Source organism: Rhinolophus sinicus, linkage group LG02 (genome assembly GCF_036562045.2).
Source record: "Rhinolophus sinicus isolate RSC01 linkage group LG02, ASM3656204v1, whole genome shotgun sequence".
Classification (NCBI taxonomy): Eukaryota; Metazoa; Chordata; class Mammalia; order Chiroptera; family Rhinolophidae; genus Rhinolophus; species Rhinolophus sinicus.
Genome location: NC_133752.1, coordinates 59,627,433 through 59,654,948, shown reverse-complemented (window position 1 = coordinate 59,654,948; position 27,516 = coordinate 59,627,433). Strand labels below are relative to the sequence as shown.

At 34.2% G+C, this 27,516-nt stretch overlaps 1 protein-coding gene across 2 annotated transcripts in view; it reads right to left on the bottom strand.

Annotated features, from left to right (window-relative positions):
* The window catches only part of LOC109436818 (UDP-glucuronosyltransferase 2A1), a 60,441-nt gene that overhangs the window by 16,263 nt on the left and 16,662 nt on the right, over positions 1 to 27,516 (bottom strand). The window contains exon 1 of one of the 2 annotated variants that reach the window (XM_019715650.2): positions 3,165 to 3,928. The exons of the other annotated variant lie outside the window; for it this stretch is intronic. Coding sequence (XP_019571209.2) covers positions 3,165 to 3,888 — 724 coding nt within the window. The 5' untranslated portion in view covers positions 3,889 to 3,928. Of the gene's footprint in view, positions 1 to 3,164; positions 3,929 to 27,516 lie in introns of those variants that run through there. 2 annotated transcript variants of the gene reach the window in all.

The following is a 27,516-nucleotide window of genomic DNA, read 5'->3' as shown; positions in this document are numbered from 1 at the left end:
TATTATCTTTGTTCCTTTGCCAAAGATCAATTTACTATATTGTGTGGGTCTATTCATGGGCTCTATTCCATAGATCTCCTCTGTTCCATTGATCTATTTATCTGTTCTTTTTCTAATACGACACTGTCTTGATTACTGTAGCTTTATAGTATGTCTTAAAGTTGGATAGTGTTCATCCTCCAACTTTGTCCCTCTTCTTAAATATTGTGTCAACGATCTGGAATATTTTGCCTCTCCATGTAAACTTCAGAATCAGTTTGTCAATATCCATGTAATAACTTGCTGGGGTTTTGAATGGGATTTCATTGAATCTTGGATCAAGTTGGAAAGAACTGACATTTTGACAATATTGAATTGTTCTATCCATGGACATGGAATATCTATCTATTTATTTAGTTCTTTGATCTTGCTCATCAGTGTTTTGTAGTTTTCCTCATATAAATCTTGTGTATATTTTGCTAGATTTATATCTAAGTATTCATTTTTGGGGGTGCTAATACAAATGACATAGTGTTTTAATTTCAAATTCCACTCGTTTATTACTAGTATATACGAAAGTGATTGAGTTTTCTATATGAATTGTGTATACTGTAACCTTGCTATAATTGCTTATTAGTTCCAGGAAGGATATTTGTTGTTGTTTTTATCCTTTTAGATTTTCTACATATTTCACTTAATGATGGATAAATAATCTTAGAAATGTTTTGTTAGGCTATTTCGTTGTGCAAACATCATAGAGTATACTTACACAAACCTAGATGGTATAGCCTATTACACACCTAGGCTATATGGTATAGCTTATTGCTTCTAGACTACAAACTATTCATCATGTTACTGTAATGAATAGGTAGTTGTAACAATGGTATTTGTGTATCTAAATAAATCTACGCATAGAAAAGGCACTGTAATAATACAGTATAAAAGGATTTTTTTTTTTATGGTATACCTGTATAGGGCTCTTGCTGTGACTGAAACTTGCAGGACTGGGAGTTGCTCTGGGTGAGTCACTGAGTGAGTGGTGACTGAATGTGAAGGCCTAGAACATGACTGCTGTTGACTTTATAAGCACTGTACACTTAGGCTATGTTAAATGTATAAAAATGTTTTTTTTCAATAATAAATTGGCATTAGCTTACTGTAATTTTTCTTACTTTATAAGTTTTTAAAATATTTTCAGTTTTTTCAATTCTTTTGTAATAACACTTAGTTTAAAACAAACACATTGTACAGCTGTACAAACATATTTTCTTTATATAGTTATTTTATGTTTTTTTTAAATATTTTAAAAATTTTAAACATGTTTTTAAACAGTGAGTGAGCCACCTGACTGCAAGCCTGCCTTCAAAGAGGTCTTTCCTCAGTCTTAGACTGCCCTGAGCTTTCAGTCTCCTACCTAGATCTCAAAGCTCACACAAAGGCACACTTGTCTGTGGATAGATTCTAAATTATTTTTGTTGGGAGGGATTACGTGACGGTCACCTTATTTGGTATCTTGCTAACAATTGGTTCTTGATATCTGAAAGGATAATACCCTCTCCCCTTGTAACTCTTCTTCTAGAGTACATTGATTATTCTTAGCTCTTTGCTCTTCTATATTGATTTTGAAATCACATGTAAAATTCTACAAAAAGTGTCAAGTTTTATGACACACATCTATACACAGGTCGTGCTTACTGGCTGTTTAATTATTTGCTGTTAAATCACTGCAGAATAAATTCAAATTATGTATACAGCTAAGGGTTTTTTAAGTGGGCTTCTTTGAATGTTAATTCAGAGAAACTTGTATCTAATGGAAAATCAGTGTTATGGACTGAACTGTGTTCTTCTACCATTCATATGTTGACATCTGACTGTATTTAGAGATAGATCTTTCAAAGAAGTAAATAAGGTTAAATGAGGTCAGAAGAGTGGGCCCTAATTCAAGATGACTGGTTTCCTAAAAGAAGAGAGACACTAGGTATGTGTATACACACAGGAAAGAATATGAGAGGATATAAAGAGAAGGTCATTCTCTACAAGCCAGGGAGACAGGCTGCAAGAGAAACCAGCCAGACTACACTGTAGTCTTGGACTTCTAGTTTCCAGAACTGCGAGAAAATGCATTTCTGTTTTTGATGCCACCTAATTTATGGCATTTAGTTATGGCAGCCCTAGAACACTAATATAAACAGGGAGTTAAATTAGTTAATATTTCTAATACTCAATATGATCTTTCATTTCTTAGTTCATGTTCCTTAACAATGCTCAAAAATAGTTGAGTGGAAGCCAGCCTCAGTTGATGGAATCAGATGAGAGTAATATATGTGAAAATTGAAAAGCAAAACCATTCTTTGTCAGGAATGACAAGCAATGAAAAGTAGACAGAATCTATGTAATTCACGAAGTAAAAAAATATGTTATCTTTCGAAACGTCAAGCTATAAACTCTTAGAGTTTTCTATTTAATTGTTCAGGCTTCTGTACAATACTCCCTGAAGCAGTATAAGCATCCTAGGAAGCTTTTCAGTATAACCAGCCATCATAATACAGTTCACATAAGACTTACTGAAGTTTCATTGTAAATTTATGAGAGACTAGAATGATAGGTACTCTAGTCCAACAGGAACATGGTATACATTTTGAATGCAATAATCCTTAATTCTCAACATTTGTGGAAAAAATCCAGGCAAAGTCAATTGTATTCCAAATTTAACCTCATTGTTAAGATAGCTCAGGTTTCAGTTTATTACTGGAATCAGTCAGGGAGAAGGTCTTACTCTTACAAGGAACACTACACTCTTTGTACCAGTAAGAAGTCAAACCTCCTCCACTACGAAAACTCAGTGTATATTTTTATTTGTGGTATCCTGTATCTGACAAAAAATATAACTTCCATTGGATTGACATTTAATAGTGTGTTTTATATTTTGTTTTGTTTTGATAACAATCTACTGAGTATCAAGGTATCTCACAAAACAGGTGACTGAAAAGAAAGAATAACCATGGCAAGGTATTTCTTGCTTCCCCTTCCCAATTAATATTGATAACAATTTATTGCTATCATTTGTAGAGTTTTATGTGAAAATGAAAGTTTTAAAGTACATTTCTTCAATTTTCCTAGATGTTTCTTAAATCTCCTAGGTTTCTTTTAGTAACTACTTTGGAATGAAAAGCAGAGTCTCTTACCTAATGCTTCACTGTAAAACTGGTCCCAAAGCTGAATGTCATATTGTTGGAGCCAGAAGTCAAAGAAAATGGAAAGCATTAAGTTTTTTACCCTTTCCAAGAAGGTCATTCTGTCTGTTAGTCCCCCCATGGCAACAGGCACATAGGAAGGCAGAGATGGAAGTTGCCCACAGTATTTCTCCATAGTGCCACCCAAAAAGAACCTTAGTGTGTACACAAAAGGGACTTCCAGCAACTCAGCCACCAGCTCTCCACAGGGCATCACAGGGTCTATAACCATTACATTGTAGTTGGTTTCCTGGAGCTTCTTCATGATTGTCTGGTTGTAGACTACGCTCTCACACAGATGTTTGAAATTTCCAGTTACTTGAAGAAGAAAATCTTGCAGTTTTCTTGCTGCCTGCCAGCGCGACAATGTTGGCATGACGTTAGTAGCTAGGTCTAAAAAGCCATTTAATGTATTTGCAGCAGTCTCTGTGTCTTGAGGCTCAGGGATCACCTCAAAGTTCAGTGAGGAAGGTGTGCTGTAGTCAATGATAAAAGAGTTTGGAGAAACCAGCACAGTCACCTCATGGCCCCTTTTTGTGAGTTCCTCCAGGATAATCTTTAGATTGAGCCAGTGGCTCATGTCACAGGGCCACACCAGGACCTTCCCACAGAACCCACAGCCAGTGTAGCAGAGCTGCAGCAGCAGAATTGCTGAAATCCATTTCTCAGATACCATGACAGAGTTCTTTCACACGGTGCTCTGCAGTGGTTGAATATTTGCTGGACATGGAAGTGAAGTGGCAGTTTATACACAGATTAGTTAAAAATTAATTTCTAGAGTTAGCAAGTGATACTTACATGCAGAGAACTTTGTCACTGTTGTAGATTGGGCACAGTACTTGTGCAGGAGGAAATATGAAATATTTAAAGATTTTATAGGAAATGTTTGCAGCATTGTAGGTGTTTGTTTTAAATATGTTCAAATAGAAAATAATATTTTTAATTGAAAAATTTTAAGTATTGTGGAAGAACCCATTTAAGTGGGTCTAGTAAATAATATGGTATAGCTTATGGAACAAGATGATTGATAATTCGGGGAAACATAAAAATGTAGGTCTTCTCATAAGGTTGGTTACATGCTAGTATATGGATAAGACACATACATCACATAATAACAAGAGGAATATCCCAAGTGTTATACACAGGTATAGTGTTTCAGAACCCCATGAGATGCTGTCACTACAATGTGAGGAAAATTAGACACAGCTTCAGGTTGGTGGGGGCATTTCAGATGAGCCCAGAAGCAAAAGTGACAGAAGGAGGGTTCTGACAATGAATGGAAGAAAAGGAGAAGAAGAACGATTACATGGAAATCATGGTCATTTAAGTACACTGTTATCAGTGCAGTATGCATAGAGCAGAGGCTAACACATAACAGTGCAGAAAAGGAAAACATTAGTTAAAAAGGACGTTACAGAAAAACTTGAGTGCTATAGTCTGGGTTCAGTTTTAATCTCCATGAGAAGATGTTTACTCAGATTTTCAAATCAAGTTCAGAATATGATCATATGTATCCTTTAATAAAACAATTCTGGCATCTAAATAGGATATGAGTTGTAGAGAGAAAAAAAATGTCTAAGGCATGAGAAAATTGATATAAACAGAGCCATCTCAAAATGGAAATGGAGAGTCATCCCAGAGGAAACGCCTTGCATGTCTTGCTCCTTGAATTCTTTGAAACATTTAAACTGAGAAAAATAGCCTTTGGATTGAGCCAAACCAACATTGTCTTGTAAACAACTGTTTGTAAAGCTAACAGAAAAGCAGACTTCCTGACCACAACAACTGATGAATTATGCACATTTTTTATCAGTAACCAGCATGTATATAGCTAAAGAGCAATTTAGCTTATTAACATCAATAGACATTCCTTTCTTTTATTTATGTAATTTCTCTCTCTCATAAAAACCCCTTTTCTTCACCCCATAATTGGGACATAGTTTGGGTTTGTGCCTGAATCTATGCCACCAGATCGCATTTTTAAAAAAATCTCCAATAAATGGCTGTTGCGTCTTACTTTGGCTTTTTATTTTTAGGTTAATGGGTTAAAAATAAACTTTAGGAAAACAAGATTTGATGAGAGTGTCAGAGAGAATATAATATTGGTTTGTGAATGGGAAGTATAGAATGAGAATCTATGACTGATGAGAAGTGAGAGGTGATCAGTAGTTAAAAAACAAAAGAAGTGCTCAGTTTATGTAGTTTGAGCAATGAAAATATGATACTGACTCTAGCAGAATCATGACACACTAAAGAAGAAGTAGCTATGGGAACATCTTTTGACCTGCAGTGTATGAGTTAATGATTAAACAAGTCTGTGGAAATATTGGTTTGTCTGTGGACACTTAAATCTCAAGCAGGGGTAAAATTTAGAACCACAGATTTTGTGTCTGATTATCTGTCTATTCAATCCAATCATCCATCTCTAAATCCTTTAATATTTCATACCTTCAATAAGCAATTTTTAGCATTTAGTATGTGCCAGATTCTATACTATGCACAGGGCATAAAGAGACAAGCTAACAATTCCAATTCAAAATGAGTTCACAGATTATTGCAGAAAAGTCAGTTAAAACAATGCTTATTGCACAGTAGGGATCTTAAATGGTAAGGATGAATTCAGGAGGGGCTAAGCCCATGAAGGAGATTGCTTGGTGGAGGAAGGAAATGAAGAAATAATACTTTAACTAAGTCTTTGTATTTCGCTGGTTGAAAAGTATCGTTTGGAAGTAAAAGAAAATATTAATGTATCTGTGTTCTACGTGTGATGTAGTTATATCCAGTGTTATATTATTATAAAATTATATTCATTTCAATAATTTGAAACAGACACATTATTGAAATTTTAAATCCTTTGAGAGTACTTTCATTTTGCTAAAAAGAAAACTCAGAGTAGATTTGTTTAGAAGATGCAAAGATAAATCCAGGGTCAAGGATTGGAGAGTTATACTGTGTTGAGTAATTAGACATTGCATAAGTTCTGGTGGTAACTGGTAGAAAGCAGGGCCAAACAAGAGTCAGAAACAGGAAGATAGGACAGAGCCATAAATCCACTAGAACAAAATTGAGGTAACATTATATATAATCTTAGAGGATGAAAGTCCTTTTATACAGAATAAATAACCCAGAAGTGATAAGAAAAAAAGACTGATAAATTTATCTCCTCACTATGACAAGGTTCATGATACACTATAAACAACTTAAACAAAGCTAAAGAAAGAACAATGATATATAATGTAGCTCAGATATTGACCTCAAAGTATGTGTTATTAGAGAAATATCTCCAAGTTATTTTATTATATGAGAAAACTAAGGTAGAAATCAGGTTATGTAGAAGGATTCTTTTGCACAGTACATTTGGAACTATAGCATAATTTCATTTATGTCAAATTGAAATATTTAAATTCTGGATGAAATGTAAAATTGCCCCCTCCCTTTTTGATCTGTCAAGGTAATAAAAAGTCAGCAGACTCCTTAAACTAAGTAAAACCAGGAATTTTGATGTACAGTTTCCACCAAAACTTGAGATGTTTTCTTGAAGAATACACAGTATGTGGCAGAAGTGGGGGAGTAAGAAAGTCTGAAGTTTTGCACAAGATGCCCCACCCCACAATACTTTCATGTAATGCCAGACTCCCAAGATCTGTCCTCACTTGTTCAAATGAATTCCTTTATATGGAAATTTTATAGCAAGAAAAATTGCTGGTTTTCACTTGGCAATATTTCCTTGGAATTCTTAACACAGTCAGCCTTCATATGGATTTTCAGTTCAAACTATAAAAGCTTCTTCTTAGAAACTTTGATCCTAGCTTCAAAGGCTTCCCACAGATAAAATTCCAAGGTAAATAAGCAGCTCCCTTTTACAAGGAAACAAGGCTTCATCACTGAGAACCCACAAAAGCAACAGACCAAAAATAATAAGACAATGACTTGAAATATTATTACATAATGTAAAACATAAACTTATTTTATACAACATGTTTAAGGGTATGAAAGAGAAACCTGAAAATATGAGGATGAAACAAGAGATTAAAATAGTTGTGAAAATTTGCTAAAGATCCAAAAAGAATGTCTAGAAATTAAAAATTCAGTAAACTAATATAAAACTCAATGGATAGATTAATGAGTAGATTAGACACAGCTGTAGAAATAAACGGTGACTGAAACGGAAATCTGATGATATTGTTTAGAATTAAGTTTTGAATTAAAAAAAATATGCAGGAGGAAATATGATAGAATGGTTAAGAGACCTGGAGAATAGTTAAGTTGTCTGAACCTAGTTCATTTTGCCTATTTGTTGCCTCTTCTCTCAACTCTTTTGCACTCTTTAAAGCTTGCTCCTTTTTCACACAACCAGACTGCACAACTAAGCCCTACATTTATGTTCTTTTAACCCAATCTTCCAATTACTTTTAATTTTTTTAACAATCATTTTTGACATAAAAATGTTGCAAATGAAGTATAGAGATTTTTGTATACCCTTCGGATATTATTACTGTGGTGTTTGCATAAAGTTTTTATTTCATTATTCCTTTTGCAGTTGTTTATTGGAATTTTACTGCAAAGCATTGCAAAAGTGTTGCAAAAATATGATTAGTAAAATTTGCATAGTGTCATGATACCTCTCTTTAAGATACATATTAATTACAGAGATACAATAGGGAGATTCCTGGCAGACATCATCTTAACTAAATGATCAAAATAATTGTTATTAGTAATAACCTATCTAATTATGTACCTCCTGATGAGCTATACTGTGAAGGACACAAGATCGCTTCTCTAGTATTCTTACTAAAAAATGCATAATTTCATTCTAATCATGAGAAAATATCAGTAAAACCCAAATTGAAGACTATTCCAAAAAATAACTAACCAGTATTGTTCATAAATGAAAGACAAAGGAATATTAGGAACTGTCACAAATTGGAGGAGAGTAATGAGACTGGGCAAGTAAATGCAAGAGGAGAAACTAGATTGTATATTGGAAAGAATGGAAGGACATTAGCAGGATATTTGACAATGGTTTAATAAGAATTCCTCGTTTTGATAATTTTGTTATGATTATGTAAATGTTAATATTAAAAAGTAGGTCAGTGACGTCATCAAAATGGCAGCGTGAGGTGAGCCTCTGTAAAGCTCCCCTGGAATTTACAACTAATCGAACAACAATAACTCCACAAAAAACTCCCTGCACAGCAGACAGGCAAGACGAAGAGGCCCACTACTGAATTCACCTAAAGGTGGGCAAATCCCATGAGCAGGGGAGGAGGGAAGGGAGAAGTGTGGAGACGAAGCCGCAGGGCGCAGAATGCAGACCTAGATCAGTGCTCCGAGCTCGCTGCATCCCGGAACTACCACAGCTGTGGGAGAGGGAAGAACTCGGACTGCTAGGGTTCCACTTATAGCCCACAGGGCTGAGGGGGCAGCATATAACACGACTGAACACAATGCACACGGCAGAGACCTCGGAGAAAAAACTGAGGGCAGAAGACTGAAAATGGTGGTTTAAGCCCTCACTGCCGAGCAGAGAACGGAAGCCTTAGGCACTGAGACTAGCCGCTCCCTCCCTACCCTCCCAGAGCTCGCCCTGCCCCCACCTGCCCAGTGCTAGAAGCGGAACACTAGCAGTGTCAGATCAAAAGAATAGAATATTTGCTGTTCTGAGAACTGTGGACCGCAGACACAGATTTGCAGCACAACTAGTTCTGGCAAAGGGGAGGGAGCTGTGGAAGCAAGATGGCTGTGGTGGTGGTTGCCGCCATTGCTCTGGGCCACCTCTCACAATTCACCCCGCCCCTGGCCCCACCTATCTGGGCAGATCCCTGCAGGAGTAAACAGAACTGCTGAAACATACGGGCTCTGAATTCAGTGCAGGAAGAGCTTTGGAACTTCGAAAGCTCCCCGCATATCCACACGGACACTGCGCCCTGTGCCCCAGGTGAGCTATTAACAGAGAAGCCCATCTCCCAGGGAATCCCCCCATTGTGTGAGAAGCTGGAATAGTGCAGAGAAAACATAGCACTACCATGTGAGAGAGAAGAAAAGGCTGCAATCGGAGAGAAAATAAAACGTTCTACCAACAATTACTGGAAAATGAAAGAAAGACCTCTTCCTATCAACCTGTTGCAGAAGCCACTCTGGTAGATGTCTAGGAAGAGAAATAATAAATCAGTAATTGCCATGAATAACCAAGAAAACAAGACAGCTCAGAAAGAAAGTGAAAAGTCTACAGAAAAAGAACTTAAAGATATGGAAATATGTGACTGAAATGACAGAGAATTCAAGATTGCAGTTCAGAAAAAACTCAACGAGATGCAAGAAAAAACAGAAGGGCAGTTTAATGAACTCAGAAACACAATCAAAGAACAACATGAGCATTTTACGAAAGAGATTGAAATTTTAAAAAAAGAACCAAATAGAATTTCTGGAGATTAAGAACTCAATAGAAGAAATTAAGAATGAAATAACCAGCTTAGGTAGTGGAGTTGACCAGATGGAGGAAAGAATCAGTGACATCGAAGATAGAAACCTGGAAATTACACGGATGGAAGAAGAAAGAGACTTGAGACTTAAAAGAAATGAAAGAACTCTACAAGAACTTTCTAACTCCGTCAGAAAGAACAATATAAGAATAATGGGCATACCAGAAGGAGAAGAAAGAGAAAAGGGAACAGAGAATACATTCAAACAAATTGTTGATGAGAACTTCACAAACTTGTGGACAGAACTGGATCCTCGAATCCAAGAAGCAAATAGAACACCTAATTACCTCAATCCCAACAGGCTTTCTCCAAGGCACATTGTATTGAAGCTGTCTAAAATAAATGACAAAGAAAGAATCCTCAAGGTAGCCAGGGAAAAGAAGACAGTAACCTACAAAGGAAAGCCCATTAGATTATCATCAGATTTTTCTGCAGAAACTCTACAAGCCAGGAGGGAGTGGAACCAAATATTCAAACTACTGAAAGAGAGAAATTAGGAGCCAAGAATAATATGTCCAGCAAAGATGTCCTTTAGATATGGAGGAGGAATAAAGACCTTTCCAGACCTACAGAAGCCAAGGGAATTTTCTAATACATGACCTGCACTATAAGAAATACTAAAGGAGGCTATATGACCACCATCAACAGGGACAATTTGAGGCAACCAAAACATAAAAAGGGGGAGAGTAAAGGCCTGAACCGGAATATGGGAATGGAGAAAGTAAGCGTGCTGAAGGAAATGGAATACTCTAAATATCAAACTTTCTTTTACATAAACTTAAGGGTAACCACTCAAAAAAAATCCAGAACTGAAATATATACTGTAATAAAAGAAGAAACAGAGGGAAACATCATAGAATACCACCACACAGAAATAATAGACAACAACAAAAAGGCAAAGAAACAATGGAGACACAGCCTTACCAGAAAACTAAAGATAGAATGACAGGAAATCCTCACATATCAATAATCACCCTAAATGTAAATGGACTGAACTCACCAATAAAAAGGCACAGAGTAGCAGATTGGATCAAAAACTAAACCCAACCATATGATGTCTCCAAGAGACACATCTCAGCTACAAGGACAAGCATAGACTCAAAGTGAAAGGGTGGAAATTGACACTCCAAGCAAATGGTACCCAGAGAAAATCAGGTGTAGCCATAATGATATCAGATGAAACAGACTTCAGGGTGAAAAAGATAACAAGAGACAAAGATGGACATTTCATAATGGTAAAGGGACTATACAACAAGAAGACATAACAGTCATCAATATTTATGCCCCAATCAGGGAGCACCAAATATACCAAGCAACTACTAACAGAACTAAAGGGAGAAATTGACCAAAACACAATTATACTAGGGGACTTAAATACATCATTGACAGCTATGGATAGATCATCCAAACAGAAAATAAATAACAAAATAGCAGCCCTATATGACACATTAGATGAAATGGACATAACTGACATATATAGAGCACTGCATCCTAAAACATCAGACTATACATTCTTTTCTAGTGTACATGGAACATTCTCAAGAATAGACCACATATTGGGACATAAAGTCAGCCTCGGCAAATTTAGGAAGATTGAAATCATACCAAACCTATTCTCTGATCACAAGGCTTTGAAATTGGATATCAACTGCAAAAAGAAAGGAGGAAAAAAACACAAATACATGGAGAGTAAACAACATACTTTTAAAGAATGACTGGGTCAAAGAAGAAATTAGAGGAGAGATCAAAAGATACATAGAAACAAATGACAATGAAAATACATCCTACCAAAATTTTTGGGATGCAGCGAAAGCAGTTTTAAGAGGGAAATTTATCTCATTACAGGCCTATCTCAAGAAACAAGAAAAATCCCAAATAAATAACCTCATGTTACACCTTAAAGAACTAGAAAAAGAAGAACAAGTGAAACTCAAGGTCAGCAGAAGAAAGGAAATAACAAAAATCAGAGCAGAACTAAATGAAATAGAGAACAAAATGACAATAGAAAAAATTAATGTGACAAAAGGCCGGTTCTTTGAAAAGATTAACAAAATTGACAAACCCTTGGCTAGACTCACTAAGATAAAAAGAGAGAAGACACTAACAAAATCAGACATGAACAAGAGGAAGTTATCACGGACACCACAGAAATACAAAGGATCATCCAAGAATACTATGAAGGACTATATGCCACCAAATTCAATAACCTAGAAGAAATGGACAAGTTCTTAGAAACCTATAGCCTTCCTAGGCTGAACATGAAGAACTGGAAAATCTAAACAGACCGATCACCAGTAACGAAATTGAATCAGTCATCCAAAACCTTCCCAAACGCAAAAGTTCAGGACCAGATGGCTTCACTAGTGAATTCTACCACGCCTTCAAAAGAGGATCTAATACCAATCCTGCTCAAACTCTTCCAAAAAATTGAAGAAGAGAGAGTAAAAACTTCCCAACTCAATTTATGAGGCCAACATTAACCTGATACCAAAACCTGGTAAGGACAACACAAAAAAAGAAAATCACAGGCCAATATCTCTGATGAATACAGATGCAAAAATCCTAAACAAAATTCTAGCAAATCGAATACAACAATGTATTAAAAAGATTATTCATCACGACCAAGTGGGGTTCATCCCCGGGGCACAAGGGTGGTTCAACATCCACAAATCCATCAATGTGATACATCATGTAAACAAAATAAAGGACAAAAATCATATGATTATATCAATTGATGCAGAAAAAGCATTTGACAAGATACAACATCCATTTATGATTAAAACACTTAATAAAATAGGTATAGAAGGAAAATACCTTAACATAATAGAGACCATATATGACAAGCCCTCAGCTAATCTCATAATTAATGGTGAAAAACTGAAGCCCTTTGCTCTACGTTCAGGAACATGACAGGGCTGTCCCCTATCACCTCTGCTTTTCAACATAGTGTTGGAAGTCCTTGCCAGAGCAATCAGGCAAAAGAAAGAAATAAAAGGCATCCAAATTGGGAATGAAGAAGTTAAATTGTCACTCTTTGCAGATGACATGATGCTATATATAGAAAACCTTAAACTCCACCAAAAAGCTATTGGAAACAATCAATGAATACAGTACAGTTGCCAGCTACATAATCAACATACAAAAGTCCATTGCTTTCCTATATACTAACAATGAAATCTCAGAAAAAGAAATACAAAAAACAATTCCTTTTGCAATTGCAGCAAAAAGAATAAAATACCTAGGAATAAACTTAACCAAGGATGTGAAAGACCTATATGCTGAAAACTATAAGACATTTTTGAAAGAAATTGAAGAAGACACAAAGAAATGGAAAGACATTTCGTGCTCATGGATTGGAAGAATCAACATAGTTAAAATGGCCATATTACCCAAAGCAATATACAGATTTAATGCAATCCCCATCAAAATCCCAATGGCATTTTTTAAAGAAATAGAACAAAAAATCATCAGATTTGTTTGGAAACACAAAAGACCCCAAATAGCCAAAGCAATCTTAAGAAAATGAACAATACTTGAGGTATCACACTCCCTGACTTTAGCTTGTACTACAGGGCTACAATAATCAAAACAGCATGGTATTGGCAGAAAAACAGACACATAGACCAATGGAATAGAATTGAGAACCCGGAAATAAAACCAAATAAATATGGACAGATAATTTTTGACAAAGAAGCTAAGAACATACAATGGAGGAAAGACAGCCTCTTCAATAAATGGTGCTGGGAGAACTGGATAGCCACGTGCAGAAGAATGAAACTGGACTGCTATCTGTCACCATGTACTAAAATTAATTTAAAATGGATCAAAGACTTAAGCATAAGACCTGACACAATAAACTGCATAGAAGAAAACATAGGTACTAAACTTATGGACCTTGGGTTCTAAGAGCATTTTATGAATTTGACACCAAAGGCAATGGAAGTCAAAGCTAAAATAAATGACTGGGACTATATGAAACTTAAAAGCTTCTGCACAGCAAAAGAAACCATCGACAAAATAAAGAGGCAACCAACTGAATGGGAGAAGATTTTTGCAAACAGTGCCTCTGATAAGGGGCTAATATCCAAAATATACAAGGAACTCATGAAACTCAACAACAAACAAACAAACAAACAAACACCAATTGAAAAATGGGCAGAGGACCTGAAGAGACATTTCTCCAAAGAGGACATACAAATGGCAAATAGACATATGAAAAAACGCTCAACATCACTAATCATCAGAGAAATGCAAATAAAAACCACAATGAGATATCACCTCACCCCAGTCAGAATGGCTATCATCAACAAGACAAATAGTAACAAGTGTTTGAGAGGCTGTGGAGAAAAAGGAACCCTCACACATTGTTGGTGGGAATGCAGATTGGTGCAGCCACTATGGAAGGCAGTGTGGAGTTTCCTCAGAAAATTACAAATAGAATTACCATATGACCCAGCAATCCCTCTCCTGGGTATCTACTCCAAAAATCTGAAAACATTTATCCATAAAAACAAGTGCGCTCCAATGTTCAATGCAGCTTTATTTACAGTGGCCAAGACATGGAAACAACCAAAATGTCCTTCGATAGATGAATGGATAAAGAAGTTGTGGCATATATACACAATGGAATACTATTCAGCGGTAAGAAAAAATGATATAGGAACATTTGTGACAACATGGATGGATCTTGAGAGTATGATACTAAGCGAAATAAATCAGACAGAAAAAGCAGAGAACCACATGATTTAACTGATATGTAAACCAAAAACAACAAGAGAACAAGACAAACACATGAGAAACAAAAACTCATAGACACAGAAATAGTTTAGTTTTTACCAGAGGGTAAGGGGGTTGGGGGGTGGGAGATGAGGGTAAGCGGGATCAAATATATGGTGATGGAAGGAGAACTGACTCTGGGTAGTGAACACACAATGGGATTTATAGATGATGTAATACAGAATTGTACACCTGAAATCTATGTAATTTTACTAACAATTGTCACCCCAATGAATTAAAAAAAAAAAACAAAAACACTAGGTCAATTTAAAAATGTTCATTTTTCTTCTGTGTTTGTTAATTGGAGTTTAAGGAATTGCCTGTTTATTCAATTATTTATTTCCTTATATCAGTATAACTCATATAAATTTATTTTATTTTATACATTCTATTAAATTATAATTATTTTATTGTTCAAACGGTCTCAGATTTTGGGAACTTTTTTATGTATTGGTTCCTATGCCTTTTTGATATGGTCCTCTCATTTTTAAGTACTTTTTACTTTTTTGATTCTACAAGATGTTCAAGATCTCTTATTTTATTATCTATTATCTATTATTTTCACTGCCCCAAACTTTAAATTAAATCTCTCTCCAAAGAATACTGGTTAATTGTGTTAGAGAATGGCATTTAAAAATCAAGATGAGTATGCTAAGTGTGTTCGTTGCCAGGGGGTTTAGTCTTATTCAGTGGGCAAAGCTGGTAAACATACTTGCACATTCTAATACTCACATAAATGCATATTTACAGTACTTCTATCTAGCCTTCTCTATTTCTTCTAAGTCCTTTCTTCAACATTGAGAAACATATCTCCTAATAACACCATACGTTTACTTACTTGATGACTCTTAGTAAACACATGAGATAGAATTGCTAGCCCATAGACCTGTAAAAACCAAATTTGCAAACTAGACTACAGTATTTGCTTTATAAATATGTCTCAATAGAATTGAGACAACAGATAAATACCTTTTAACAACAACAAAAACAACAAATATTACACGGATATGATTTTATAGGTGTATTTTAGCAAAATTCCAAGAAATATTTCTTCCTTCCATAGGCTACGAAAAAAAAGAATGGAAGAGAGGGAGAGAGATAGGAAGGGAGGGAGGGAGAGAAGGATATATATATATATATAAGCTTGTAATGCCTTTTTGGAGTGAATGAAGTGAGTCTTTCTCTCTCTCTCTCTCTCTCTCTTAGAGAAAAGGACTGAAGGAGAAACATATTTAAGATCCATAATCACTCATGAATACAAAGGCAAATATCTCTTTCAAAATATGAGCAAAATCGATTCAATGATGAACAAGAAACCATAAAATACGAGTATTGCATTGAGATTAGTTCAAGGGTAGAAGGAGGGCTTTATAGAAAACATTTAATGTCATATACAATATTAACACATTAAAATAAAAGGAGAAAAAATAGTTAATATCATTAATGGATTAAAAAGCATTTGGCATAATCTTCCATTTTCAATAAAATATTTTTTTATAAATTTGAGAAGAAAACTTCTTAGAACTAATATGAATGGTCATATATTTAACATCATTTTAAATGAAAGAAAAAATTAAAAACATTCCCTTTAAACTCAAACATGAGAAAGATCTAGACTACCCACTTCTATTTAATATTAATTGGAAAGTCTCAGGAAAGTCTTTATATATATATATATATACATATATACATATACATATATATATATATATACACATTAAACACCTAGGAATTAAAAAGAAGACTATAAGATGGCCATAACTTTCAAATAATAAAGTTGTCTATATTGAAATGGAAAGAAACCTATAGCCAAATTACAGCTCTGTACTGAGGGAGACAACTTTCAATTTTTATATACCCACACATATATAAAAAATAAATTATGTAATATTATTATATAGAGATGTGTTCAACATATATAATGTTTTTCAAATTTGAACATATCTACACATAAATATTGTATATGCACATACATATTGACATATATAATATATATGTCATAATACGTATACACGTTATACATATGTAATGTTTTATAAGTTATAAATTGAATATAATATATAGTACATATAGTATTATATACCACTTTATATATATAGATGTTCAACTTTAAAAACATCATCAATGTCAGCATAGACACACATGTATATAATATTGATGATTTTGGAATCAGAAGACCTTAAGAATAATAAGTAAACCAAAGATAGTGTAGCAAAACAAAGTTCGATTCATAATTGCAATGTAAAGTATTTTCTCCATACCCTTAATCTTGAATATGCAAGTACAGTAGATATTCCAAATGCAGCATGGAAACTTTCATTTTAATTTCTTTCCCAGATTTAAATGAGACTTCTCATAGATATTGAGGATTATATAAAAGATTATATAAAAATAAATTCATAGCTCAAATGCAGTTTAAAGAGTTGCAACTTTCAGAGGCTATTTTTGGAGACATTTGTCTTTTAAAGAGGATTTATCAATAGCAATAGCTCCATCTATACTTGGTCATTTTTCCAATATTTTTTGTTCTATATATCTGAGGCAACTTGAGTGGGATCACATGTTTCAAGACCCTTACACAGTCTCCTTCTTCCCAGATGTGCTTTGGGTCATCTTTAGTCCCCATAATTCTCCATCCCCACTCCCTCTGTGTTACAGTTTTATCATGACTATGCCAAAGCTACATTTTCCGTTTTCCAAGCACCACAAACCATGGTTTACTTGCATCCTTACTATATCATCTTCTACTTTTTGCAGCCTTCAATAGAGTTCTGCAGATTTTATGATATTTACAGTTTCTATTCTAGTTTTCTACAAACCAGTATCGATCCCCCTCACTCCAAGTAAAAAAATGTTATAAACTGGAAATTATGAAATAAGTATCTGAAAAAAGAAAAAGAGAAATGCAAATAAAACAAAACGGGGTTTCAGTAGTTAAACTGGTTAAAATTAAAACCATTGATTATAGCCAAATTGTCAAGGACATATGAAAATTATAAATCTCAAATATTTTATTATGTTAGTACTACAGTATTACTGAGGTACTGAGGACAAAGCCATGGATGCAAAACTATAGCTGGAGAAATCACTGGTGAACTGATTCTGCAGCACATACATACTAATAATTACATTGCATATCAGCTGTATGTATATATATATATATATATATATATATATATATATACACACACAAATGTACATGCAAAAATTATTACATTGTTGTGTTTACTAAAGAATTCATGACTAAGTGACCGAGTTAACAATATTACCTAAATTCTATTAATAACTGGTATCTGCTGTCTGTATGGGATGCCGCCACTTTTTAGATATAGATTAACATTGACACAGTTTTTACTGTTCCCTTTTGAAAGAATATAATGGTACTTTTTATTTTGAAAAATGAAATCCGTGTTACCAGCCTCAGTATTAAGTGATATCTTTTGTCTTTTCATTGATTTATTTTTCTAAAAGCAGGGAGCTAAAACTTGAGTTAATCCTAGAACTACAGGGGTCTCTATAAGGTATTTAGTGAAATTAGATGGATGGTCTTTGGAGATAAATAGACTTATGTTCTTATATTGTTCACAAAATGATGTTTGTGATTGGGAGAGTTATTTAATTTTTTCTCAGCTTTTATTTCATCATCCATAAAAATGGAGTTAATGATAACATTTTATTAGCATATTGTGAGAAATCATCATAATAATCCTAATATTTAGAAAAATGCTTCAGTGGAGGGTTAAGTCATCATAGATTTTAATACAATACTGAAGATTGTACCATAAGAAGGTAGGTCATCCACAGATTAATTGCTTAGACATCAATATTGAGAAATCGTGTGGTGATATTTCCATATCCCCAAATATAACAGAATTCATAATATTATTTTGAACAATATTATTCATATTATCATAAGATCAACAAAAATTGACAGACAAGAAAAATATAATGCTTAGTATGGGATTTTAAATTAAGAATGAAGATTAAAAGTTGACTTTTATTTAGTTGGCTGAGGTTAGAAAGATATGGAGTATCTAGAAGAATACACAAAGAAGTAGATTTTAAAAGGTACAATAAATTTGATTTTTTGAAATGAAAATTCTTCTCTCTGTGCCATGAGAGTCAGAGTTTGTACTGAGTTAAATGAAACTAGAGAGTCTCTGTGGCACTGTAGAAAGAGAAATGTTTTTTGAATCAGAAAGATATATTTTCAAAGAATATACAGGAAATAGGAGAAACTTAGTTTTCTATGAGTAAGAACCATGTTTCTTATAGAGTAGTTTAAAAGAAATAAGGTGATTATAACAATATATGTTTAATATATATAATGGCACCAGGCAGTTAGAAGGCATTCAAGATGTGGTGCAAAGAGGATGAGAGATTTAGAAAATAATATGTCTGTTATAAAACCATGAATGTGGTAAAAGGCATGACTAAAAGCTTCCTAAGAAATACAGAGGATTTTATGAAGTGAAGAACCTTAACCCCAAATGAGTCACATTGACGTGTATTCCAACCCGTCAAGCAAGGGGAGGAAAATTGTGAATATAGGCATTGATGGATGCCCACTAATTCTCCCAGATGGCCATATTGAAGGTATTACATATTGAGGACGTGTACATGAGGATAAGTGTAGCCACTGCCTCAGGAAGTTTCCAGGGGATTGAAGAGTGTTGACATATTAGTAGGCTCATACTGATGCTGGGATTAAAGTATTGGGTGAAATAATAATTGAACTCAAAACAAAGATTGGTTGAATTCAATTCCTAATCCAAGATAAGGATAACATTTTCATTTTTTAAGACTATTTTTAAAGCAATTTGAAGTTCATAGCACAATTGAGAAGAAAGTAAAGAGATTTCTCAAACAACCCCTGCCTCCATACGTGCATAGTCTGCCCAATTATCAACAACCTGCACCAGAGTGGTACATTTGTTACAACTGATGAACTTACATCGACACATTATAATTACCCAAAATCCATGGTTTATCTTAGAGCTCATTTTCAGTGTATACATTCTATGAATTTGGACAAATGTATAATGGTATGAATCCCTCATTATATTGTCAGACATAGTATTTTCTCTGGACAAATAATCTTCTATACTCCATTTATTCATGTGTGCTCCCACTTCCAACCCTTGGCAACCACTGATCTTTTTACTGTTTCCATAGTTTTGCTTATTCCAGACTGTCATATAATTGAATAATACTGAATGTAATTTTTTCAGATTGGATTTTTTCACTTAGTAATATGCATTTAAAGTTCCTTCATATGTGTTCATGGTTTGATAGCTCATATTTTTATAGCACTAAATAATATTCCATCATCTGAATCTGCCACAGTATATGCATCTTGGTTGCTTCCAAGTTTTGGCAATTATGCATAAAGCTCCCATAAACATACATGTGAAGATTTACTCGTATGTGTAGACATAGTTTTAAATTTCCTTTGCTAAATAGTAAGGAGCCTAATTGTTGGGTCCTATGGTAACAGCATGTTTAGTTTTGTAAGGAACTGCCAGGTGTCTTCCAAAGTGGCTGTACCATTTTGCATTCCTACTAGCAATGTGCCAGAGTTCCCATTGCTCCACATCCTCATCAGGATTTGGTGGTGTCAGTGTTCCAGACTTTGGCCATTCTAGTAGGTATGTAATAGTATCTTATTGTTGTTTTAATTTGCACTTCTCCCATGACAAATGATATGGAACATCATTTTACATGCTATTTGTCATTTGTATGTCTTCTATTGTAAGGTGTCTGTTATATTTTTGGCCCATATTTTAATCAGGTTCTATGTTTTCTTATTGTTGAGAGCCTGATTCAAAAATCCTAAATTCTAAAAGGAATTACTAATATTTAAATAAAAGAAATTAATACTATTATATAAGATAAACAATCAGTTGTCATTTTTCTTTTTTTTCTCTTTTATTTCTCTAAGTATCCAGAACATTGGAAACATTTTATGAAAATGTCAAGCCTGTTGCAGTGTTCAATATTAGTCAATTGTTAAAGCAATAGTTCTTTACTGGAGGATTGTTAGATGACATATTTTTTCCCCTAGTAAAACATCTTTCCTAGAAGGTACTCTTTTAAAAAGTACTTGGGAAGATGTTGGGAAAATAGAAATATTCTATCCATTTGACTTTTCAGAAATATTTAAAAAAGTAATAGTTTTCCTGAAGAGTGACAAATGATACATGCTGAAAATGCATATATTGATGATATACGCAGTGGAGATGCGGTATGCTGTAGCTGTAAAAGTGAACCATAGAGGAAGATACTTATTCCCCCCAAAAAGAGAAGCTTCTGCTTTGCTAAGCAAATAATTTCTATATGCTTATATTCATTATTTGATGAAATATCTGGGCCTAATATTTATAGGCCCAGTTAGTCTGCAAAATGTGTTGGAGAGAATAACATTTTTCTGTGTAATAAAACTAGTGTTCATGAACTTTGACATGTGAATGAATCAAGGCTGATGTCATAAATGGATCTTCCAGAAGTTATCTGGATCTGGCTATCATAGCTCATGAGAGTTAATTGTTAATATTTAGGAGTTTTTTTCATGCTAACTGTTATATCACCAATAGCATAAAGTTAGTAAAAGTGGGAAAATTTACACGACAGGTATCAGTAAATGCTACAAAAGTACTTGGTTTTTCTTTTTGTTCTTTTATCATGGAAAGCCAGTTGTTAAACCTTTATGGCATGTCACTGGATACTGAAATGTAGGAAAGAGTATGCATATGTAGAAAGCAAGATAGAATTCTAGGAAGTAACAAATGGAGTAAGTCAAAGCTATGTCTTTTTATTTTCCATTATTGAATGACAAACTACCCAGAGTCTTAGTGTCTCAAAACAATAACTTCCTATTTAGCTCATGATTTTGCTCACCATTCTGATCTAGGCTAAGCAGAGCTGTCTGGGCTGGTCTAGTTCATGCTCATTTGAATATGGGTCAGCAGGAGAGGAGCTGGTCCAAGAGGCCATCACTCACATATGTTTCGCAATTGTCTGGCTAATACTTTGTGGGTAAATATCTTGGAACTATGAGTCCCTCACCGTTCAGCCTGCTAAATAAGTTAGATCACAAAACAAACATTCACAAAGCAGTGAGAATATGCTTCAATTTTTAAGAGACCCCTTATATTACAAGTTACATTGGCCAAAGCAAGGTAAATAGCCAAGACTAGAGTCAGTGCGGGAGATGACTGTATATATGAGTAGATATAAGAAAGCAGAAAAAGTCATAATAAAAATAACTTTAAAAAATGTAAAAAGAGTAGATACGATGACACTTAAAAAGCTAGTTCACAGAACTCTAAGAAAATACACTTGACAACTTAGATAATGATGGGTAACATAATATTATCTATCTATCTATCTATCTATCTATCTATCTATCTATCTATCTATCTATCTATCTATCATCTATTCTATCTAACATTAACCAAATTGACATGAGTAGAGAGAGAATGCTTCTACATTTCAGGAAGTATAGAAATTGCCAAAGACTCCCCTGCAATAAATTTCTCAGCCCTAGATATTTTAGGAGAAAGAATACCAAAAAGTCCACAGCTAATATACTCAATGGTGAAAGGTTGAAAGTATTTCCTCTAAGATCAAAACAACACACAAGAGTACCCAATCTCACCACTCCTATTCCACATAGTACTGGAATTTATTGCTAGGAAAATCAGGCAATAAAAGGGAGTAAAAAGTAACCTGAATTAGAAAGGAAGAAGTAAAATTAACTGTTTTCAGATGACATGATCTTATCTGTGGAAAGTCATAAAGACTCCACCAAAATACTGTTAGAACTAATAAATGAATTTAATAAAGTTGCAGGATACAAAAACGAGTTGTATTTGTACTTGTATACACTAAAAATCAAACAGCTGAAAAATAACTTTTTCCCATTTACAGTTGTACCAAAAACAATAAAACATTTAGGAATAAATTTAACCAAGGGAGTGAAAAATCTGTGCATAGGAAACTGTAAAACATTGATGAATAAAATTAAAGAAGACACAAATAAATGGAAAGATATTCTGTGTTCATGGATTGTAAGAATTAATATTGTTAAAATGTTCATCGTACTCAGAGCAATTTATATGTACAATGAAATCTTTATAAGATTTGATTGGCATTTTTACAAAAATAGAAAAACTAATTCTAAAATGTGTATGAAACCACAAAAGACCTTGAATAGCCAAAGCAATCCTGAGAAAAAAGATCAAAGCTGAAGGCATTACACTTTCTAATTTCAAACTATATCACAAAGCTATAGTAATCAAAACTGCATGATACTGGCATAATAACAGACACACAGACAATGGAATAGAATTGAAAGCCCAGAAATAAACCCATGCATATACAGTCAATTGATATCTGACAAGCAAGCCAAGAATACTCAATGGAGAAAAAAGTCTTCAATAAGTGGTCAGACAGAGCAAGACAGATGCAATATGATTTCACTTATATGTGTAATCTAAACAATAAATTAAACAAAACAAAAACAAACTCATAGATACAGAGAACTATTTGATGGTTGCCAGATGGGAGAGGGGTTGGAGGACAGGGTGAAAAAGGTGAAGGGATTAAGAAGTACACATTTCTAGTTACAAAATAGGCAGAGGAATATAAAATAAAGCATAGAGTATATAGTCAATATATGGTAATAACTATGTATAGTGCCACAGGAGTACTACACGAGTCATGTGGATCACTTCTTAAATTATATAAATGTCTAACCACTATGCTGTACAGCTGAAATTAATATGACATAATATTGAATGTCAACTGTCATTGAAAACAATTTTAAAGGGGGATGAAGGTGAAGGAGAATAAGAGGTTCAGTTAGCAAAGACATTAATTAGCTGCAGAATCACTGAATAGAGAATAGACCAGAGATTCTTGATGGATCACAAACTGGAGTGGAAATGTAATAATCTTACTTGTACAATAAAAATGATTACAAGATGAATTAAAAAGGCCACAAAGAAAAAAAAAATAGAAGTGAATAAGAATAAAGAAGGAAACTAAGTAGTAGTTTTAAAAACTGGGATAACACTACATATAAACAGCATGGTTATAATAAAAAAAAGTGCAAAAGAAAACTCCAAGTGTTGGTAAAAATGGAGAACAACTGGAATTCTAGTAAATAGTTGATGGGATTATTAATTGTTAAAAGTACTTTGGAAATTAAATTTTAGCAATACCTACTAAAACTAAACATAAGCATGTCCTATGACCTAGCAATTGCACTCTTATGTATATACCGAAGTCTATGGTGCATGTATATTTATTAAAAAACATTTAAATAATATTTATAGCAGTGTTTATCATAAATAACCAAAACCAAGATAGTCTACGTGTTCATCAACAGTAAACTGGATAAGTAAAATGTGGTATATTAATTCAATAGAATCTATATAACTATGAGAATGCACAAATTATACCTACATGAAACAACTTGGACAAAAATAAAAACCGTAATGTTAAGTAAAAGAAGCAAAATATAAAAGAGTACATAATGTGTGGTTCATTTATATAAAGTTTAAAGTCAGGAAAAATCTATGGTGTTAGAAGTCAAGAAAGTGTTAACCCTTAGATGAGAGTTATAGGGACTACTATGGGTTGTAATAATCTGTTTCTGGATTTGGGTGCTGATTGCATGGGTGAGTTCATGTTGTGAAATTTCAATGAGCTGTAAATCTTTGGTTTATGTTTTACTTCAAAAGAAAGATTACACAAAATTTAAGACAACATCACAGCATTGACCATAGGAAAGCTGCATGTGACAGGAATTAAAAGACACATGTGACAGAAGATTATCAGAGGTCCAAGTACGCTATACACCTGAAACTAATATAATATTGAATGTCAACTGTAATTGAAGAAAACTTAAAAATGGGGGGGGGGGAATGGAATGTTGGGAATGGGGATTAGAATGGGAGTGGGACACAGAAAAACAAACAAAATACTGGGCCCAGAAAGGGAGCCAGAGATCAAATATAAGTAATGTGAGTAATCTAACCCAGGTCTAGGCAAGCGGGATAGAGGGGAGATGTTTAGAGGCTTATTTCTTTTCATGAGCTGGAAAAAGGTAGCCTTAATTCTAAGAAATCCATCTAATATTTAGCAGCAGGGAAAGAGAGACCAACATGGAACCAACATGGTACTGACAGGTAAAAGTAGACTACACTGGCCAAGTGGTGCATCGATTAGTACTGAACTTTCCACTCAACTGATCTTCAGTGTACTGGGAAAGATGGAGACGGACTGGGAAACCAAAAGACAGGCAAAATGGGGCTATCCAAATGGCCTTACCGGTTTAACTATTTTCACTACAGCGTTCAAGCCCTTGCCTTCCTATAGCTGCAGCAAAGACTAGTCCAAAATCCTACCCATAATGAGAATTATCTACATGTGGCACAGCAGATCTCTCAAGAGTTGGGGTAGAGATCAAGCTCAGTGCAGTTTGAAGGTGACGTGCAGAACTCTTGGCCTGGGCAACATTTGTTAATAGATTCACTCCTGGATGTGAATAGCAACGATTGTCGTATTTCCAAAAATGCCTGTTTCATTAGGTGGTAGAAGCATATTTAAAATTGAACTAATGATCATTTTTATTTGCTTCATCCATAAGATTTAAGTTTTCACCCCTTATAAATAAAACAGAATATTGCAGTTCAATATTTCTTTGTTACTTACATCTATTTCCTTCAATATAGATATTTGGGTTTCTTTCTTTACCACTGTTAAACATGCTATTTTTCTGGTCTATTTTTTTCCCACAGAACTGAAGAACAGTCATTGAAATGGAAACTCCACAGAAATTTGACATGTTATTAAATCTCTTGTGTTCAAAGATAATATCAAGTATAAGGTACCTGCCCTATTTCAGTATCAGCTTACAGTTACCAGGTGTCCCTAATACTTTAAAAATGTAATTGCAAACAAAAGACAATTTGGATTATACCATTTCTTCCTGACAATATATTTCAATTTGAAACAAAATATCCAAGATAACTACTTGTTGTTCAGATATGTTTAGTAACATGAGGAGCATAAAGAATTTAAGTAAATAATACACTGAATTTCTCAATATATGGGATTTCTGAAACAGGTTATTATCCTGTGAAAATGAGAAGCTGCAAACATTCTGTTTGATAAAGCCTTTTTCACATATTATATAATTTGTCATGGCTTCCTTTCAGAGGAAAAAAAAAATATTTAGTACATCGCAGAAGCCATTTATTTTCTGTAGATACTTGACTACTTTCTATGTACAGAACTTCATGGCAGTGTAATTAGGGCTTTGTCATTGCCAAGTTCTTGTATAGTTTTGTGTAAATAACACTCAGCGTAAGTATAATTCTTTATAATTGACATAGCATATCCACACATCTGGTGTCATATGATCCTCCTGAGGAGTACAGTGAAATAATTACCCATTTTCAAAAGCAGCACACACTGTGACTCAGAGTTTTAGTTACTTGCCTGAGATCACACAGTTAGTAGGTGGAAGTTGAACCCACAATCTTTTGTGTTTTTCAAGACGCTTCACCATCTTACTTTTTGTAATTCCCTTATTTAAGGCATCTAGACTGTTATTTCATTGAGTACCTGCAATAGTCAGTATGTGATATGTATATGGGCAGTGATAATTATAGTTGAACACATTTCAGATGTATTAGAAAATAATCATGTGACTAACTTCTAAATTTTTAGCAAAAAGTTTTTGAGGCATAGGAAATTTAGAATTCAGGAATAAAGAAAATATAGTTAAGTTGCATTATAAAGAGTATAAAAACACAGAATTTTACTTTCAAAATTCTAATGGTCATATCTTCAAAAGTATATGTAAATTTTAATTACTTTGTATATGTTTTATTTATATGTGTGATATGTTTAATATCCTCTCTCTAGACCAATTCTATGAAGAAGTTTAAAAGTTAAGTGATTGAAAATTAGATGAAGAATATTCCAAAATCAAGGAAAGAAAAAATATATATGCAATTCCTACTTGTGAAAGTAAGATTAATGTCAAGTTATAGTAAGAATATTCCTGCATCTTTGGCTTGCCACAGGTCTTTGCCTTACTCTTATCTATGCTTGAAATGTTTTTCTTCTAGGGAGACTTCACTGCCCTCAGCTTTCACCCTGTCACCTTCTCAGGTTTTTGTTCCAATGTCACCCTTTGAGACCTTCCAATGTCAGCGTTTGAGACCTTCCCTGGCTATCCTTTGTAAAAGTGTAACCCTATTCCCAGAACTATCCAGTCTTCTTTACTATGTAGCACACATCACAGTCTAACATCCTATATATTTTACATATTTATTTTATTTATTGTCTGTCTCCTCTTACTAGAATGTAAGCTCTATGGGGATAGAGTAGAGATTTTGATCTGTTTTACTAACTGTTCTATTCTCAGTAACTAGAAAAGCTGTAGGTACTGGGTTGGTGATCAATAAATATTTGTTTTGCACAAAAAAGCAAAATGGAAGGAAGAGAAGGAGGGGGGATGGAAGGAGGGAAGGAAGAAGGAATGAATAAAAAAATATAACTGAAGGAACAAAGGGAGAAAGGAAGGAAAACAAGTGAAAGGAGAGAGGAGGGACAGACATGAACCCAAAGGGCTTATGACTTGGATTAAATTTAGCTTTAAATCCTAGTTGTAGAAATCATATCCCTCCTCTTTGTATACCCCTCAGTGATCTAGCATTTTCCCAAGATAATCAACAACCACCAAGGCAGCAGAAGATAGTAGCCCAAACCTGACTAATGGCCACATCTTCTAAACCTCTGTAGACTAAAGATAACACCTTGACGTAAGTTATATTTCAGATCCTGAGCCCTAAGTTGAACAACCCCCTGGCTGCTTTCCCATGAGACTGGACAGAAGGACTCTGGAAAAGACCTCAGAACTGTCCTCAAGACCTGAAGAAATGATTCATTACCCTTACCTCAGCTCTGACCAATCAGCTCCCAACACAACCTTGAATCCCTAATCCCCGGTGTTTTATGAGTTTGCCTTG